The sequence below is a fragment of the Neolamprologus brichardi genome, chromosome 11 (genome assembly GCF_056152115.1).
Source record: "Neolamprologus brichardi isolate AB-2024 chromosome 11, ASM5615211v1, whole genome shotgun sequence".
Taxonomy (NCBI): domain Eukaryota; kingdom Metazoa; phylum Chordata; class Actinopteri; order Cichliformes; family Cichlidae; genus Neolamprologus; species Neolamprologus brichardi.
Window position 1 is genome coordinate 24,874,766 of NC_142114.1, and position 18,531 is coordinate 24,893,296.

General features: G+C 38.3%; 1 protein-coding gene across 2 annotated transcripts; it reads left to right on the forward strand.

Moving 5' to 3' along the window:
• The first annotated feature begins 1,224 nt into the window (after positions 1–1,224).
• On the forward strand, positions 1,225–17,369 carry tmod4 (tropomodulin 4 (muscle)). 2 transcript variants are annotated; one of them, XM_035908190.2, is made up of 10 exons: positions 1,225–1,334; positions 8,543–8,719; positions 9,247–9,403; positions 9,927–10,046; positions 14,001–14,093; positions 14,248–14,378; positions 14,641–14,748; positions 15,821–15,964; positions 16,679–16,823; positions 16,948–17,369. In XM_035908190.2, exons 2-10 carry the CDS (start codon positions 8,618–8,620, stop codon positions 16,968–16,970), a joined length of 1,023 nt encoding a protein of 340 aa, XP_035764083.2. In that variant the 5' UTR covers positions 1,225–1,334; positions 8,543–8,617; the 3' UTR covers positions 16,971–17,369. The 2 variants fall into 2 exon arrangements, with proteins under 2 accessions (XP_035764083.2, XP_006791866.2); XM_006791803.3 differs by lacking the exon at positions 1,225–1,334 and adding an exon at positions 2,392–2,561.
• The last annotated feature ends 1,162 nt before the right edge of the window (positions 17,370–18,531 follow it).

Genomic DNA, 18,531 nt, shown 5'->3' on the forward strand with positions numbered 1-18,531 from the left:
CTGCAACCGACAAACCCAGACTTGTCTATCAGATTGCCAGATGGAAAAGTCTGATTCATCACTCTAGAGAACGTGTCTCCACTGCTTTAGAGTCCAGTGACATCGTGTTTTACAGCACTGCATCTGACACTTTGCATTTTGCTTGGTGATACAAGACTAGGATGCAGCTTTTAAGCCATGGAAAGCTTTTTTCATGAAGCTTTCTACGCTTTGTTCTTGAGCTAATCTGAAGGTCACATGAAGTTGGAGGTCTGTAGTGACGGATGCTTCAGAAAGTTCACTTGAGCATCTGCTGATCCCACTCTGTGATTTTACATGGTAATACCATTTCATGGTGAACTTTCCGTTGTTCCCTTATCACTTCCATTTTGTTATAATACTTTGTTATAAACCAGCTCACTGTGGAATATTTAGTAGTGAGGACATTTTATGATTATATTTGTTAGACAGGAAGCATCCTATCATGGTACCACACTGGAATTCACTGAGCTCCTGAGAGTGACTCAATCTTTCACAAATGTTTGTGGAAGCATTTTGCATGCCTAGGTGCTAGATCAGTGAATACTTTTGGCAATATAATGTATGTTGTTGGGGGACAATTCACCCCTGGTAGGGTCTCTCAAGTCTAATTGATCCTGGGTGGTGAGAGGCCAGACCAAGAGCAATTTTGGCAGCTCCTATTAGTTAAACATCAAGGGTCCAATTTACTCTGCCTGGGACAGTGTCGCCAGGCAGGCCCTTCTGGAGCCCTTTAATCTGAACATTGGCTGCTGTTCTCTTAAATTGTATTGCATTTGTGGGCCACTGGAGTAAAAGCTCTTTTGGCTGTCCCAAGATTTATTATTATTATTATTATTATTATTATTATTATTATTATTATTATTATTATTATTATTATTATTATTATTATTATTATTATTATTATTATTATTATTAAGTTTCATTTTATTTCAAGACAATGAAAAAAAACATAAACTGGATTAGAAAGTAACCAAACAACAGTCTTGTCATAGTCATTGTGCTTTTATGGAACATATTAGCTGTACATAAAAACAACAACAGCAACAACAAAAACTGTGTAAGATAAAAGCCTTAAATGGTCGAAAGATATATACGTCACATCTACTGATTCTAAAGTAAAAAACACTTTAATCAATTCTGCCCTCACAGGTCACTGTTACACAGTTATTGGGAAATGCAGTTATCTAAACAGTCACACGGAAACAGCTCAATGCATGTAGATATGGTCAAGACACCCTGAGAACGACCACACTGCTTCAAGTCAACAGGACGGTGCACAACAGTGACTCAGACAACCACTGGTTACAATTAAGGTAAGGAGCAAATCTGAACACACAAACTGTACCTTAAAACTAATGGACTACAGCAGCAATGTATTATAATAATGCATAGTAATAATACTGGATACCACTCCTGTTAATAAAGAACACAAAACTGAACATTTCTGCTGTGACATTCAGAATTTGGTGAAACATGAAAATAAAACATGAAAAAATGTTTTATATTTTGTCAATATGTATATATGAACCAAGGTCATAGATTTAGACAGGAACCTGTTGAATCTGTGCTATGAAGAATTAAAGCACTCCCGAAGACAAAAGAGGGTCCTGCTACTTTCAAGGTCTATCTGATTGTAGTGTAAAAGTGTATTTTGTGACACTTTGACTATTTTAAAAACATTATGTACAAATCTTTAATTATGTGTTCAATTTGAAGTCATTGCAATAAATGAATAGAAATACAATGATGTATATAATGTTTGCACTAAAACACTAACACATTCAGCGTCATTACCACTTGTTACCAACACCATCTAAAACCAATTCATGGCACAAATGTGAGAAGCATCTGTTGCTGAAACAAAAAATGATCTCAAATGATGCCAAAATGATGCTTTCTGAAGTACAATTCTTCACTTTATCAAAGCAAAAAATTTACAATGAAGCAATAATAAAACAGACAAAAGTGTGAAAAAGGTGCAGTTAATGTGAGCGTGTCATCTCATTTCTGATTGAAATGGCAGTTTTATTTTTATACCACATTTCATTAAAAGCAAACTTAACTCCAAGAACATGAATTGCCAACTGAAGTAAAAAAACAATAAAATATAATCAAACAAAACCAAAACACCTACTGAAATAAAAAAGGTTTGAAGTTTTACCGTTTTGATGTACATCTCAGCTCTGACCACTAGATGTCAGCCATCCTCCTTCTGCCCGCCGCTAAGTTTTAATTGAATGATGAATGTGGTTGATGCCCCACTTCAGTCACTCTCTCTTTCTGCTCTCTCGCCCCCCCTTTCTACGCGACTCTCTACCATCTCCGTCACACAGCCAAAATAATAAAATGCTGACTTCTCAAAGTGCTGTCAGTATGCCGGTCTCAGCATAGCAGCCCTGAAGCTTGACACACAGGAGAGAGGGGTGGGGGGGAGAAATAGGGGGTCGAGAGAGAGTGAGAGGAGGGAAAAAAGAGAAACAAGTTTCTCTGACAGCAGGCTCTGCCTTGCCCAGGGGCTTCAGCACTGCACTTCTGTGAAGGTAGGTGTGAGGCTGCTCTCTGTGTCTGTTTCAGTGAGTTTTTACTGGCATGTTGATTCACACTTTAATCTCTCTCTTTACCTCTTTGGGGGGCTTTCCTTCATCCACACTCTGTTGTGTCACTATGAGGTGTTTGTAAAATAGGAGAAAGGTGCTAGACAAATGGTATTGTCCAAAAATATGGTGTTTCTGTAAAAAAAAAAAGGTTTGTGGTTGATTTAACTATAAATCAGAAATGAGTGTTTTTTCTCCCAGATATAGCATCTAAAAGACATTCACTTAAATGAATCTATCAGTATGGTATTTGTAGGCTGCCCATCACTGTGTAAGTAATTTGTCACCGGGGATTTGGAGATGTTGTCTCAGGAGTCTGCAAAGTTTGGAAACCAGAAAAGGCTAAAGTTTACACGTGGCCTGCTCGTCCTCTCCATTTAACATCCATTAGTGCCTGATGTTTTACTATTATCACCGGGTCAGATTGTCTTTTGGGATTGAATGGTGTAATTATATTAAAAGCAGGGACCTTTCGTTTTATGTAGATGGGACCTTTTGGGTTTTTTGGCTCAGGTACAATGTTAGTGAAAGCCACAGTACGTCTTAAAAAATGAATTTCTTTAATGGAACCCCCAAGGAAAGTGGTTCTTAGGGTGCTCAAAATGGTGCTCTGACTTGGTCTCACGGAGCAACCCAAGCTGGGGAGGATTCACACAGCTGTAAGTAGCTGACTTGTGAAGCTAAAATTAAGCTGAAGGGTGATTTGGAATGTTACACTTGGTCGGTAAGACGTGGAGAAGATGGCTCGCTGTTGGTGACAAATCTTCTGAGCTCTCGGTGGCAGAACGAGGCCTTAGCCTGCTCACGAGCAAAAAGAAATAAACCTATTTCTGCTAACGTTACAGAAAATTGGATCTACCAAAAGAGCAAGGGAAACAGTGCAGTACAGTATTTGGAATCCCTTTAAAGTTTATTTATGTTCCAGGAAAGATAATGCACTGACACAGAAGCAGAGTGTAAATCATCTTGGAGCATTTATGAGTGCGTAACCTTTGTCACTATGAAATCGAGACGCTTGTAATGGTCTTTTACTTGTAAAATGCACTGTAACTCATCCCTGCTGCCTGCTTAAATGCAGTACTTTGACATCTATTCATTAGAACTCCTTGCAATTAAATTAAATATGATAAAAGTTATACGATGATAAAAGTTACCTTATAGTGAGTTATGGGTTTAATGCATTCACAATAAGTGCTTTTATCCTTCAGACCTCTAACAATCGTTGCTCCAAAATGAAGCTGCACCCATTTCTTTCTTCAAATAACTTCACAGAAGTTCAAGCATTGAAATCTCTCAATACTTGAGCTGCTGTAGACAACATAGTTATGAAAATGCTTAGAAACTCAATAGATGGCTTGAGATAGAAGGTTTGTAAGGGCAGGATTTTAACTGTTGCAGACACACACACTGACAGCTGCAGACACCACGGATGAGCAGTTGTTCTTATTCCACTTTTTACAGGTCTTCTTGGCATATGCCTGGAGACACTACATTGTGCCTGAGCAGTGCACAGTGTAGTGGAGTGTCTGCTCAAACAAGTTTGTGTGATCAAAACAAATTTATGTCACTTGGACCCAAGCGGGCATAGTTGTAGATGCAGAAACTGTAACACTGGCTTAATAGGTGCAGTCATCAAGGGGAGTGGAGACCAGGCGTCTGTTCCTGTTGAGGAAAACTCCGTGTGCTTATCAGTCTTAGCTGAAATTTGCCCCGTGAGCTCAGTTATTCTGACTGACTGGACTTTTGCTCCCTTTGAGCAAGTTATATGAAGTTGGCCTGCATAGGTGTGATCTAATCAAAGGATAGTGGGGGATATGTCAATAGCGACAGTCTTTGATTTACAGCTAAAATAACATTTAGTTTCTAGTTTTAATTTTTAGTAGGTAGAATTACTTGATACAAAAACAGTTTATACAAATGAGTCAAAGCAATGGGTTAAAAGGGACCTGGATTGAATGCTGCTTACAAAAGCAGTACTTATCTCAAGAGACCGTTTAAGGTAAAATGACACAGTCTTATCTGAAACAAAGGATCTAATTTATCTGAATTTGAAAAAAAAAACTTTTTCAGATCACAACAGAAAAAATATGACCCATTGGACTTTTTTGATTTCACAAAAGGTGAAAAAAAATGTATTTCAGTGAAACATCAATAACATGTAGCTGTACATTTATAGCCAGGCTTAGCTGAGGTCACGACTCCTATAACTAGAGCAGCTGCAGGTGCAGGACATGGTTGAGATTTTAACTGGAAAAAGAACAGTCCAGAGCCAGCTGGCAGCGGCAGGTGACGGTCGCTGCACTGCTCCACACCCACTTTGCTTTCTATCATGCAGAAACCCTGCTGGGACAGCTGGAGACAGATGCATGTGCACAAATGCACCATCTGTTTCCAATGTGGACAGGGGCTTCCTGGAATGTGTCAAAACACATCATTTGATCAGACTGTTAGTTTACCAGAGTGCTATTTTCTATAGTCTACCAAAGCTGACAGCAAGCAATTCCCTCAAAATTGTAAAGTTTTGACTCTGTTTTGTAGTTTTCATGTCTCGGTGGTAGTTTTGCCTTTTGATACTTTGAAGGTTAGCTTTCTGATTTGTCATTTTCCCGCTAATCTATCTTCCCTTTGTGATTAAGGGACCCTTCAAGCCTCTATAAGTTAAGAAAATATGTTCTTCGGCGCTGGCAGGTTGTTGGTATCCAGTTGTCTGAGCCCTCAATCTCAGCTCAAGTGTCAGAACAGCCATGTATTTAGCTCATCAATAAGTAAGGCTCAAAGGCTTGACAGCAGGCAAATCACATGAGCTGAGTTTGGCCAGAAACCAGTGTAATATCCAGTCCTTTCACTTTTTCACTTTAAAAAAAAGGGAAAAATGAATGATCTAGTTGGCCTCATTTTTTTTATGTCACAATGTTTTGGATTTATTACACTGCCGGCTTCAAATGAATGAGTCAGAATAACATAAATATATATGAATAGGTAAAAAATGACATTTATCAGGCATTGCAGATTACATCATTAGTTTTCTTTTTATTATAGAAAAAAGCCCCACAATGCATCTTTAAATTTACCAATTTATTGATTTGATTTGACAGATTACCAGACAGTGTTCTGTGAAAAAAAAGGCATTTTAAAAAAGGAGTTCACTGTAATGACTTTTATTGATCTGAAGTCACATTAAAGCATTTTTGTCTGCATCTGTGACATGATGGTCCAGCAAAAGACGAATGACTCTGTAGCTGACTGATATTTAGTGGTTTTTTTTATAGCTATGAGTCTAGTTTAAAGAGCTGGGGGAGCTTTACTGTCAAGAGACTGGTAAAACCTTTCATCCGTGGTAAAAAGTGAGTCTAAGTAGATTGATGCTCCACCTTGTCCTGTAAGCTGAATCTTTTAAATCTCCTCTATCTTCCTCAACACTCGTTTATGCGATCCAGTGTTTGCGTCCCTGGCTTTACACATTGGAGGCACACAGTGTTGATGAAAATAAAGATATACTTTAGTATATGTCTTTTTGTGGTGTACAATATAATTTAATGGCCTATATCTTGTTTAAAAAACTCTGTATTCATAGTTTTCACTCATATGTGTATACACAGTACTCAGTATTACACAGTCACATTATGTGTGGGGACTAGACTTTACTGTGGGCAGGAAAAGAAATCCCCACAATAAAGATTTAAAATTTTATGGGTAGAAACATGGCTTTTGGTTAGGTTAGGTCTGTGAAATTGATGTATGTCATTGTTTTGTCCTGTATGTGTATGCGTATTTGTGTGCTTGTGTGTGTGTTTGTGTGTGTCTGTCTGCCCTTTCTAATAAAATGTAACCTGATCAGTGACTCTAAGAACACAAACAAGCTTTCAGTCTCAGATGCTTTATGAAGAATAGAATAGAGTAGAATAGAATAGAATAGAGTAGAGTAGAGTAGAGTAGAATAGAATAGAATAGAATAGAATGCCCATTAATCGCAAAGTTATTTAGAGTTTCTGGAATAATGCAGAACAGTGCAGTTTAGTTTTATTTCCATGGTAACCTAGTTCCCATGGCGTCGTCAGGGAAACCAACTCATTTGGTTGTGTTGTGTCAGGACATTATTTTTTACTGACTTTCTAGAGAAACTCTGGTGACACAACAAACTCACAGGGCCTTACAAACAAACACAAGGTGTGCCTTTCCACCTCAGGCCGATGTCCTTATTCAACTTTTCATATCAGAAATTTTGTGTGTTAAATGTTTCAGCTTTTTCATGTGTTTGTGCTTTTGTTTTGAGAAAACAATGATCAAGAAAACAAGTGAAAATCTTAAAAGAGGATGTGGCTCATTTGTATGTTGTAAACCATTGTTATAAATAATTTATATTTTGATTCACAGCTTTTATTCTCAATTAAGTGGAAAGTTTCTCATTTCCAATAAAAATAGAAATGAGAAACTTGACATCTGCTGCACATATGCAGTCACTAATTTGGACCATCTTGAATGTGTTTCGACAAACTTTGTTTCAGTATAAATGAAAATAAAGAGCAAGAGCACCCTGAAACACAAAACCCCGCAACCACAATAGAGTTATTTGAGTGCTGGAAAAGTACACTTTTCAGATCACTTTGGATAGTGGAAAGTTACTCCGAATTATGCTGTCCTAATCCATCCTTGAGCACATGATTATGTTGTCATGCAAAAGAAGTGCCTGCTATAAAACACTTGGAGTTATAGATGTGAGTGGTTTCTGACATCACGCTAGCAGACTGCCTGCAAAATACAATATTGTATGACCTGATCTGCAATGGTTTTCGCTCTGTGACCAAGTTGGGGAAAAATTTGGAGTGAAAATGAAAACACTGGCCCTTTAACCTGATAGCTGTATTACTCATACTTTGACCCAGATGTATACATGTTCTATCACTGTGGTATTTTCGTGTTTGGGGAGCCCTGTGGTGTTGTATGTAGACCACGCTCTTTGTTATTTGAGGCTGGTGTGAATTAACTGTAATGTTTTAATGTGTCAAAAGCATAACTGTGTCACTGAGTTTTCATCCCTGGGTGCAGATATGTTTCGGGTGGGTCCACAACGGTATCAACGAGTGTCTGTCAATGATAAATAAGGGATTGCACTTTCCACTCCTCTCTTCTCTCCATTTGACTATTCTTAGTCACTGTGTGGTAAGCTGAGGGTTTAAAGTTACAAAGACCTCATTCTCGCTCTCAGTCTTTCGTTGCTTACACTTCTTCGTGTCGCTGAGTCTCTCCTGTTAAAACTGCAAAGCATCAGTGGGCTCTTCTGCTGCAGTTTGCTTTAAGGTGAAAATAAAGACTACGCAAGAATGTGATCTGGGGGCTGCTGTAGCATATTTCCACAGACACTGCTTTCCTGAGTATTGCAGATGTATTATTGGAAGCGCATCTATTATTATCATAATAGCATTATTGAAGCACTCTGGGTAGGGCAGCTGATAGGAGATCATGACGCAACTTGCCAAGGACAGTGGTTGACAAAATGCAAAGAAGGGGACCCCCTGTGGTCATTGACAGGTTTCCAAGAGGATCCCATATAAAATAAGAGCTGGGTGGTTTATCATTTACTTATATAGTCAGAAGATCTGCGGATTAAGCTTTATGACCATGAGCTGTAACATCCTCCGTTAGCATCTGGCTGAGGATTTCAAAAGCCTGTGTTTACACTGCAACATGTTTAATGTAGGCTATAGTAATACAGTACTCAGTCACTCCTTTGTCTTGCATGATTAATTGTCAAAGCTAAGCTTTTTACAATGAAACTGATATTATTGTAAGACCACAAGATAAGTAAAAGAGGGTTGGAAATAGGACACAGTAAAAGAAGCCATGGTACGACCGAAAAAAGATTTTAGATTAAAGAGAGTATAAAGATTGATTGTCCTCTCTTCCTTTTCCCCCTTTTTTATTGGCAGTGCCCTCTCACCCAGGGGTGCGCAGCAGTGTGTATGAGTGTGTGTGTGTATATGTGAGTCACAGCCTCAGGAACCATGTCAGACCCCAGGGACATTGATGAGGATGCCATCCTCAAAGGCCTTAGTGCCGCGGAGCTGGATCAGCTGGAGTATGAGCTGCAGGAGATGGACCCTGAGGTATGGATGATTTGACCTAAAACCTGCTTTTCCAGTGTCACGGGGCTTTAATAGCTGGTTCCTGACATTCAAGTCTTACCTTTGTGCCTAAAATCTACCCGACATCAGGAGTAGCTTGTTAACCATCAGACATGTGGGAAGTATGTGACATCTAAAGCAAGAACTACATTTTTTTTTACCCTACCAATGATTGACTTTGTTACTTGTAATTTTTTTACTAGCAGCAGAGTAAAAGCAAATGATGAAGCTTTAAAGCATACCTCTCAGTCAGTAAACTATAGTGTTGCCATATCAAACATTACCCAATTATAAAGATAAAATAACATGGTTCTACCATGCAGAAAGTGCATGGGTTACATTTCATTTTAGTGACTTCTTTCATAAAAGAAAAAGTTTTTAATGGGTCTCTCACTTATCACATTTGGGTAATAAATTCTGCTACTTCTCTGTTCAGATCATTTGATATACCTAAAACTTTCTACTAATTTAGTCTTATTTTCCCATAATATGATCCGATGTTCTCCCAGAATGCCATGCTGCCAGCTGGCTTTCGGCAACGAGATCAGACAAAGAAGACCCCGACGGGGCCATATGACCGTGACGCCCTGATGAAGCACCTGGAGAAGCAGGCCCTGGAGCACGAGGACAGGGAGGACCTGGTGCCCTTCACCGGTGAAAAGAAAGGTGGGAAAGCAGATTCTTTGTCTAAGGATTTATGTAGGTGTCCCGTTACATAATATGCAGCAAGTCATTTAATTTTGTTTTCGGGCTAAAGTTTGAACATACAGTAAAAATCTATCTAAGCACTTTCAATATCTTCCCTTTCAATTGGGTATAGTTAGTCACTAATATCAACAATAGAATTTGCAATAAATGGAAACTAGTGATGCAAAAAGCAGATGTTCTTGGGATTCACCACTGAAATTGTGAAGATAAATGAGCACAAAAAAGAGCTGAGAAAGCACCGTGTAGGATTAAGTGAAACCTGCGTTTATTAAAGCTCCATTTGTGATATGTTTTGGGAAAAATCATACAAATAAAGCTTTTATGAGAAGTGAAATTATTAGATAGATAACTTCATTAAGAAATATATTTATAAACAAACATCAGATATTTTGTAGTTTTTTTTAACTACCTTTTTTGGCTTTTGCTACCCTTTTGCCTGCCTTTGTCTTCTTATTTATCATCTTTTTCTTTCTGTATCTAGGAAAGCCTTTTGTGGCCAAGGAAGCACCAGAGATCCCCCTGCATGAGCAGGTGATCCTGGAACCAGAGCTAGAGGAGGCCTTGAAAAATGCCACTGATGCAGAGATGTGCGATATTGCAGGTAAGATTTACTATTGCTACTGTTTACTATTACTACTAATTGTTTTAATAGCAATGGCAGCACTATACTTATGCAGTATATATACTATATACATTGGTTTTTTACAAGTGCAACTTAGTAAACAGTGCGCTTTTATGACAGGCTTTATCAGGCTGCAGATAATTCCAAAATCTATATTTAGTCTGTATTTCAGGAGCTAAACATCTAACGATCCTACAGGTAATCACAGGTAAAAGGGAACTGCAACTATTACTCTGATCACAAGTTCTTAGAAAAAAAACCTATGTATCCATCCATCACCTTATCCAGTGGAGGCTTGCAGGGAAGTTGGAGAGGTCGGGTGCATACTGGACAGGGTGGCAGTTTATCCCAGGATGCACAAAAGACAAAACATAACAGCAATCTCAAATTTAAAGAATAGTGCTTTAGTTTGTTCTCTCCCTAATACTGTAATGAGGGGAACCAGTGTTGCCTTCTTGAATCAGATACATACAATAGGAGACAGATTTCTCAGTCAGATCTGCTCATCGTGTCCAGTGAACAGATCTGACTGAGAAATCAAGGAACAGTGCATGCTCAGCAACTTGTGAAGTAAAGCATACGCTGCTTTATCATTCATTCCAACTGTAATGAGGACTATAATTTATAAAATGAACATTGTTTTTATTTGATAAGATTTGGAACTAGAGACTGAGACCGTAAACTTGTTAGGGAAATGTTTACTGAGATCACAGACAAAGGAGCTGAAGGGTCATTTTCTCATAGACGTCTACATAACCAAAGATCTTTTTGAAGCCAGAGCCATTGCCCTCTTTTACTTTTGTGAGAGATGAAATGGGTAAAATAAAGTGTTAAATGTGAATATTAGCAGTGGTTCTATCCCAGTAAGCCGTACTAATGAGCCGGCATTCATAACACCAAGACCCCGACTCACCTATGACATGCAAAAATGTCTGTAATTACATCTTTTTTTGTGTGATGTCATCTGTTTGTCCTCATGCAATTTCCCACCAGTTGGTGCTTATTAACCAACAATGACATGCACAGCATACTGTGACCTTGGTGTTTTCATCACAGCGGCTTTGACCCACATAGTTCTATTATACAGATCCATTCTCTTTCTACTGCTAGCTTTATATTGTTTCCCTCAACACTGAGACAGCTCGGTTAATGACATGGCCAAACATGTGACGGGGTCCAATTCCCCACGCTCAGCAACACAAAAATAAATAGGTCTGGCTCCAGGCCACCGAAGGAAGGGTGGAGTGGACATGGGGATGGTGGAGGCAAAGATATTGTATCTGTTTAAAACATACTGTGTTTGCAGATAAAGCCTCAGTTTTCCATGTTTCCAGAAACTTGAAATTAAAGTTCACACTTGTTGGATTGCTTTGTTCTTGAATAATAAAATCATTTAAGAGGTGATTTTGACATTTTTTAATGTACTAATGCATCTTAGGTTAGTAGTAGTGGTAAACAGCCAAACTAAAGAAAATGTAGTGACAGTATGACAACTGCAGCTTTGTCAAAGTTAACAGTATCCTGTGCAATGCCCTTTCTGGGTTTCTTAAATGTCAGAGAGAAATCAAAACCCTTACAGCCTTCCTCAGTGAGTTACATTGCTCATCAGTAATTGGACAAGACCTATTTGGGAGAGCTGCTTTGCAAATGCAGAAAAATGAAAACGGAAAACCTTAGATTTTCTAAAATCCTCTACACACCATTAATCCTAAATGCTGGATGGTATTTTAGGCAAAGTCAAACTGAAACATAAAACATGCTTTATTGAGTGTGAAACCCTGAACAGGCGGTTAGACTCCCCTGATGTGCCAAACAGGCAGGCAGGCATCCGGAAAGGCATAGTAGGGGAACATGTTTGTCCAGCACCATGAGTCTGACAGAGAGACCGCCGTTTTAAGCTTGGATAGAGTCCAGATGGGGATTAAACCTCGGTTAGCCTCTGTCAGTCTATTGTTGGGGCTTTCTGGCAAACAGACTGAAGGGAGTGAATAGCCTGGCTGGCATGTCCAACAAATCACTTAAGGATTTTGATTTATATAAGACAATAGCAGTTTATTTTAATTGGTTTAAATTGATCTTGTCTTGATTTATTGAGATTTATCTCAGTTTATTTAAAAGAATTCCAGCATTAATTTTTTTTAGGTTGTTGTTAGCGTATTTAGCCACTTTAGGATGGCATGGGTGTCCATGGCAAATACTCCCCTTAACCGCTACACACACACACACACACACACACACACACACACACACACACACACACACACACACAAGGACCTTCCCATGGTTAGAAACACTCCAACATTGAATGAGGAGGTTGGTGGGAAGGTGCTATGCAGGGAGGTGTTGCTGTCACAGCAGTTGGTTTGTCAGAGACTTTGGACCTGGCAGGTTTTGACAAGAGCAAAAAAAAAAACAAAACACAAAACTTGAAGTCTGCCTCCTCCTGGTTGTAAAGAGTAACAGCAGTAGAAAAAGAAGCCCAGATTCAACAGCTGTAGAAGGTATTCATTTGTAAATATTTTATATAAGTGTAAGTCCTATTTTTTTGCGTAAGTTCTATTTTTTTTCTAGTTCACATGAATATAATAATGAAGACAACAGTAATTTTATCCAATGATAAACTGCAGAAATTGGGGGAAAAAATTATCACAGTATATTGTCACCTAATCTTCAAACTACTAAAACTACCGTGAATATTATGATACTATAATATTACAGTGCATATTAAACACAATAAAATAACACAATACTAACTCCTGCACTAATATGCAGATTGTGTGGTTCTTATTTAATATTTTATTATTTCCAGTTTGGGTTCCTCTTTGCTACATTTCAGCAGTAAATGCTACTTTGACATTACTACTCTAATATCACGGGTATTCTTTGTATTTTGAAATGGTCTTTATAGCATTTATGATCAGCTCATGTTGCTATACAGTTAAGCTTAGAGGTATAACATGTAAAAGCAGTAGAATATCTTTTTACATCACAATTTTAGCATATGTTAGCAGTTACTGTAAAACAACAAAGGTATAAATAATTATTTTTAACATCTAACGCTGAACACAATTATTGTGCATCACGTGAATGTCTTGGTTTTATTGTCCTGCAGTGTTATTGTTTTTGTTTTGCTGAGGTGTCAGCTGTTTAAGAAAATCAAAATGCAATACACCCGTCCTGCACTACCACATCAAACAGCTGACAGACATGGGTCAGCATATTGCTGATTGTGACCACTGGCAACCTCCATAACAAACCTAAAAACAGGAAAACAAAAAAGCCGGTGGACACTGAACTATAACTTCAACTTAATGCAACAGGAATGATGCAAAGACAGTTAGTGTTACTTAAGAAAAGCAGTACTTCCTTCACCTTTTCTAAATACTTGCTATTGATGTATTTTTAGGATTAGTTTGACCTGACAGATACTTTAGGTGCCCCTATATAGAGTCTTCTCTTCTTCTAACTTCGTGTGGTCACAAATTAACACTGTCTCAATGTCAGCTATAATAACACTAAGAATTCTAGAGGCCCACAGCTTGACCCTGAAAGTTGTGTATTGTGCAGGGTATCTTTACTTCCTTGGGGGCCCCTCGAAAGTGTAAGACTAGAGGTCCCCACAGAACTCAGACAACAGTTTCCTTATCTCATCAAACACCTGTGCACACACACATAGACACACACAGGAGATGAAGGAAAAGGAAAAACTAACTGTGGCACTTTAGGTTTTGTCCTCGCCACAGAAACATTTTTTCCTAGCAAAGCAATATTAACAAACTTGCCTTTGGTATATCAGTACAGGGACACAGGACACACCATTTAAACTAGCTAAAAAAATAAGTCTAACAGGGGCACAACTCTCTGATTTTATTCAAATAGTATAGATATTTTTATCTGAATGTATTCATGGTGATTGTTTTCCTGTATTTACAGCTATCCTTGGAATGTACACGCTGATGAGTAACAAGCAGTACTACGATGCTCTGGGCACCACAGGCACCATCGCCAACACCGAGGGCATCAACAGTATGTCTGAAAGCCAAAGACATTCATGAGCTACTGCTTATACTCACACAGACAGACGTTAAAATGAAATGCAGACAGACATGTGACAGTACTGTATGTTTTATTGTGTACCGTTTACACTGTAGCCTCAGTTGTGATCATTTATCTCCTTCAGGCGTTGTGAAAGCAGATCCCTTCAAGGTCTTCCCTGAAGAACCTCCAAACCCCACCAATGTGGAGGAAACCCTGGAGAGAATTCACAACAATGATAGCAGCCTGACTGAAGTCAACCTTAACAACATTAAGGTCAGCTCATTGGAACGTCACAATTATGGAAAAATTATGCACAGATAAAAAAAAATTGTCAAAAGGAACTTGAAGCTGGACTCAGAGTCCTTAAACTCCCAAACAAGATTAATTTCCCATATGACAACAAATATTACACAATCGTTTCAGTGAACCAGCTCATGTCATTTGCTATACTGATCCTTGGCTGCAAAACCCAGATCTGCAAGCTTATCAAGTATTCCTTGTTTGTGAACTGAACATCCCCGTATTTTCCTTGCAGGACATTCCCATCCCAACACTAAAAGAGATCTTTGAAGCGATGAAAGGAAACTCTCACGTGGAGTTTCTGAGCATCGCTGCAACCCGAAGCAACGACCCTGTGGCATATGTGAGTAAATTACCCACTGTAATTATCAACTGCTTGCCAATGACAGCAAATTTCCTCAAAGTTTAAATTTTATAATAATATAATATATAATATAATAATAATTTTTATGGTATGTATTTCTTTGATATAAAAATCTTAGAAATGTCTTACAGTTTATATCTCATTCTAGCTATAGATCTGTTTGTTTACTGAATGACTCTTGATTGAGGGTATTAGAGGATATTTATTTGTAGTGTAAAATATCAACTTAAGGTACTGTTGTACCTCTACTGTGTTATTATTTAGGTATTTGTCACTCAAGCCTGTCACGCCTGCAACTTGTTCAAAATGCAGCCGCAAGGCTCCTGACGGGTACTAGAAAGAGAGAGAATATTACCCCAGTCCTCGCATCTCTACATTGGCTACCAGTTAAACATAGAATCGATTTGAAGGTTTTATTATTTGTTTTTTAAGCCCTCCATGGTTTGGCTCCAGGTTACATTTCAGATCTTCTTAGCATGCACTTACCCACTCGATCTCTGCGCTCCTCCAGTCAGATGGTTTTATCACTTCCACGCTCCCAGCTCAAATCTAGAGGTGACAGGGCTTTCTCCATTGCCGCCCCAAGACTCTGGAATAGTCTTCCCCCCTTCATAAAATTCTCTTCATCCTTGGAAGTCTTTAAATCGAATCTCAAGACCTACTTATTTTCCAAGGTTTTTGGATCTCTTTAATATCACATGTCTTACAATTCTTTTTTTTTAAAAAATGTTTTCTTTCTATTTTAATTCTTTTATTATATTATCCCTCTGTTCAGCACTTTGGCCGACACTTGATGTCTTTTAAATGTGCTATATAAATAAAGATGACTTGACTTGACTATTATTGTTTCACATAAAAAGAGATTAATTGCAATGACTGAAGTTTTCCTTCAGATTCTATAAAGATCTCCTTTTCCTTTTCTTTGTCACCTGATCTTCAGATGCACTATGGTAAACTAAACTCTGCCACCTGACTATAAAAAATATTTTTAAGTCCTTAAAATGTGGAAGAAAAATATAGTTTCAATGTGCGTTTCTATCTGTGTTTCTAGGCATGTGGTGAGATGCTGCAGGAGAACACCAGCTTACAGAGTCTTAACATCGAGTCTAACTTCATCACTGCAGACGGCATGATGGCGATCATCAAAGCAATGGCTAATAACGCCACACTGATTGAGTTCAAGATTGACAACCAGGTTAGAAACAAATTATTGGACATGCTGTGCATCTACAGCTGATAATTTGCAAGCCACTTTAACACTCACCTGTAGAATAATTTAAGCCTGGCACACAAACGTACCATTTGTGTGCAAAACAATGCCAACAACTACAGTTTTACAGACATTAAATTGTAATTTTGTACCAAAAAAGCGATTCCAAAAGAGCTATTAGCCGAAGACTTGGCATATTTCAGCATGATGTGCAGTGTAATCTAAAAAAAAGAAAGAAATTTAATTGAAAAACACAATGAAACAAGGAATGACCTTCCCAGAGGCTGGACCTGAACATTACTGAAGCAGTGTGGGATCATCTTGGCAGAGGAGCTTTAAATGTCCTTCAAGAAGCCTGGAGAACTGTTCCTGAAGACTATTTTTAAAAAATTACAAGTCTGCCTAAAAGAAGAAAAATGGTGGTAACACCAACTATTAATTTTCAAGCTCATTAGAACTGTGCAGACTTTGCCATTTCCATCAATGCATGCATTTCCCATTTTCATGGTAACATCTAAAAAAAAAAGACTTATGCACAGCAACCAAAACAAGACATCCTAATTTTTATTGTCCAAGTATGAAATAACTGAGTTAATACTCATACCCAATGACATGCTTTCTTACTGCTTTCAAATTTAATTCACAATGGAAATTTAGGACTCAGTGCTTGATTGTGTTATCCTTTCATGTATCATATAGCGACAAAAACTTGGAGACTCAGTTGAGATGGAGATTGCCTCCATGTTGGAGAACAACTCCAGTATCCTGAGATTTGGCTACCACTTCACCCAGCAGGGTCCCCGAGCCAGAGCCGCCATGGCCATCACACGAAACAATGACATGAGTAAGAAACCTGAATCCATGGTCAGATAGTCTTGAAATATTCATGTACAATACAAGGAATCATTTAAAGTGTTATTGGATTGTGCAACAGAATATGAAATCGGCATCTTCTCTCTTTTACATAGTTCGTCAGCAAAGATTAAGATGAACACGACAAGGGGTGAGCAGAAGAGCAACCATTAGCCCCTCGGAGCCTGCAAAAACAGATGACTCTTGTCACTGTGGGGCAGCAGAGCTGAATGAATTCTCCCAAATTAATTCTGGTCACTGTGCCTGGGGGAAACCATGTCTAACATCCATGTTCAACCATTCATTTCATTTACTGCAGCAAGAGTTTTGTAGGTTGCTGAATTTCTCATAAAGGCATGTATAGATCACAAGCACAACCTGAAGTGTCTTTTTTGTGCTTTTAGTTTATGCGTCACCAACATCAACCCAAACAAATAGTTAACTACTTTCATTCACTAACTCAATGTGGTGCTATATCATCTGTGGGAGAGGGGGGAGAAATCTGTAAATACTTTAAATAAAAATATATATTCGATTATTTTTTGTAATTGTTTGGTAAGTTTAATTTTATTGTTTCTAATTCTTATTGCACACATAAATATTATACTCGACTAATATTGTTTTAAATGCACCAAGAAAAAAAATCATATAGTTTGGCACATTTAAGGAGACTATCTACAGGTTGTGAGTTGGATTTACATAAAGTAAGTAAAGTAATTGTCTTAAAGTAATCTGTATTTGAACCACTGATACTGGACAAACTGCTGTTTACAAAAGTGACAGTATTTTTTTTTCCAAATTGTGTCCATCAAATAATTGCCATCTTGTAAACAATGAATTAACATCCGTGATTAACCACCTTTTTTTGGAAAACTGAGTTCAATTTAGACTCAAGAACAGAAGAAAAACAAAGTCCTTGACATCTATATGGGAAGGCTTTGGGACTCCAACGAACCACAGTGAGAGCCATTATCCCCAAATGGACCAAACTTAGAACAATGGTGAACCGTACCAGAAATTGCCAACCTACCAAAATGACTCCAAGAGGACATCAAGAACTCATCCTGGAGGTCACGAAGGAACCCAGCATAACATCTAAAGAACCAAAAGCCTCCCTTATGATTGAACAATAACAAAGAGAGTGGGCAAAAATGGTATCCATTGGAGAGTTCCAAAGAGAGAAATCACAGCTGACCAAAAAGAACACAAAGGCTCATCTCATATTTTCCCCCAAAAAACATCTTGATGATCTCCAAGACTTTGGTGAAAATGTTGGGGGACTGATGAGACAAAGCTGAACTTTCTGGAAGGCTTGAGTGGGGTAAATCTGGCACAAAGCTAACAGCATTTCATAAAAAAACAACAGCAAACCAACAGTCAAACCTGGTGGTGGCAGTGTGATGGTTTGGGGCTTGCACTTTAGAGAATTAGTGAATCAGAATATCAGAATGTCTGGCCATCATTTCATGACCTGAAGCATCAAGCCCACTTAGGCAGCAAAACTGAGTCGTTAAACAGGTTCATGCAGGAAAACTCTCCAGTGTGACTGCATGAAAACTATTCTGCAAAGAACAGCAGACCAAAATTCTTCATCCCTTCAATTCAAAATTCCTTACAAAAGCTTGGTTGCAGTTTTTGCCGTCATGGGTGGCACAACCAGTTATGAGGTGTAGGGGGCAAGTAGGTTTGGATAACTCTTT

Excerpts from the sequence above, each read along its gene's own strand:
- tmod4 (XM_035908190.2), top strand. The coding sequence starts at position 8,618 with ATGTCAGACCCCAGGGACATTGATGAGGATGCCATCCTCAAAGGCCTT. Across the intron at positions 14,094-14,247 it reads CAACACCGAGGGCATCAACA|GCGTTGTGAAAGCAGATCCC; the intron begins GTATGTCTGAAA and ends TATCTCCTTCAG. Across the intron at positions 15,965-16,678 it reads AGTTCAAGATTGACAACCAG|CGACAAAAACTTGGAGACTC; the intron begins GTTAGAAACAAA and ends TGTATCATATAG.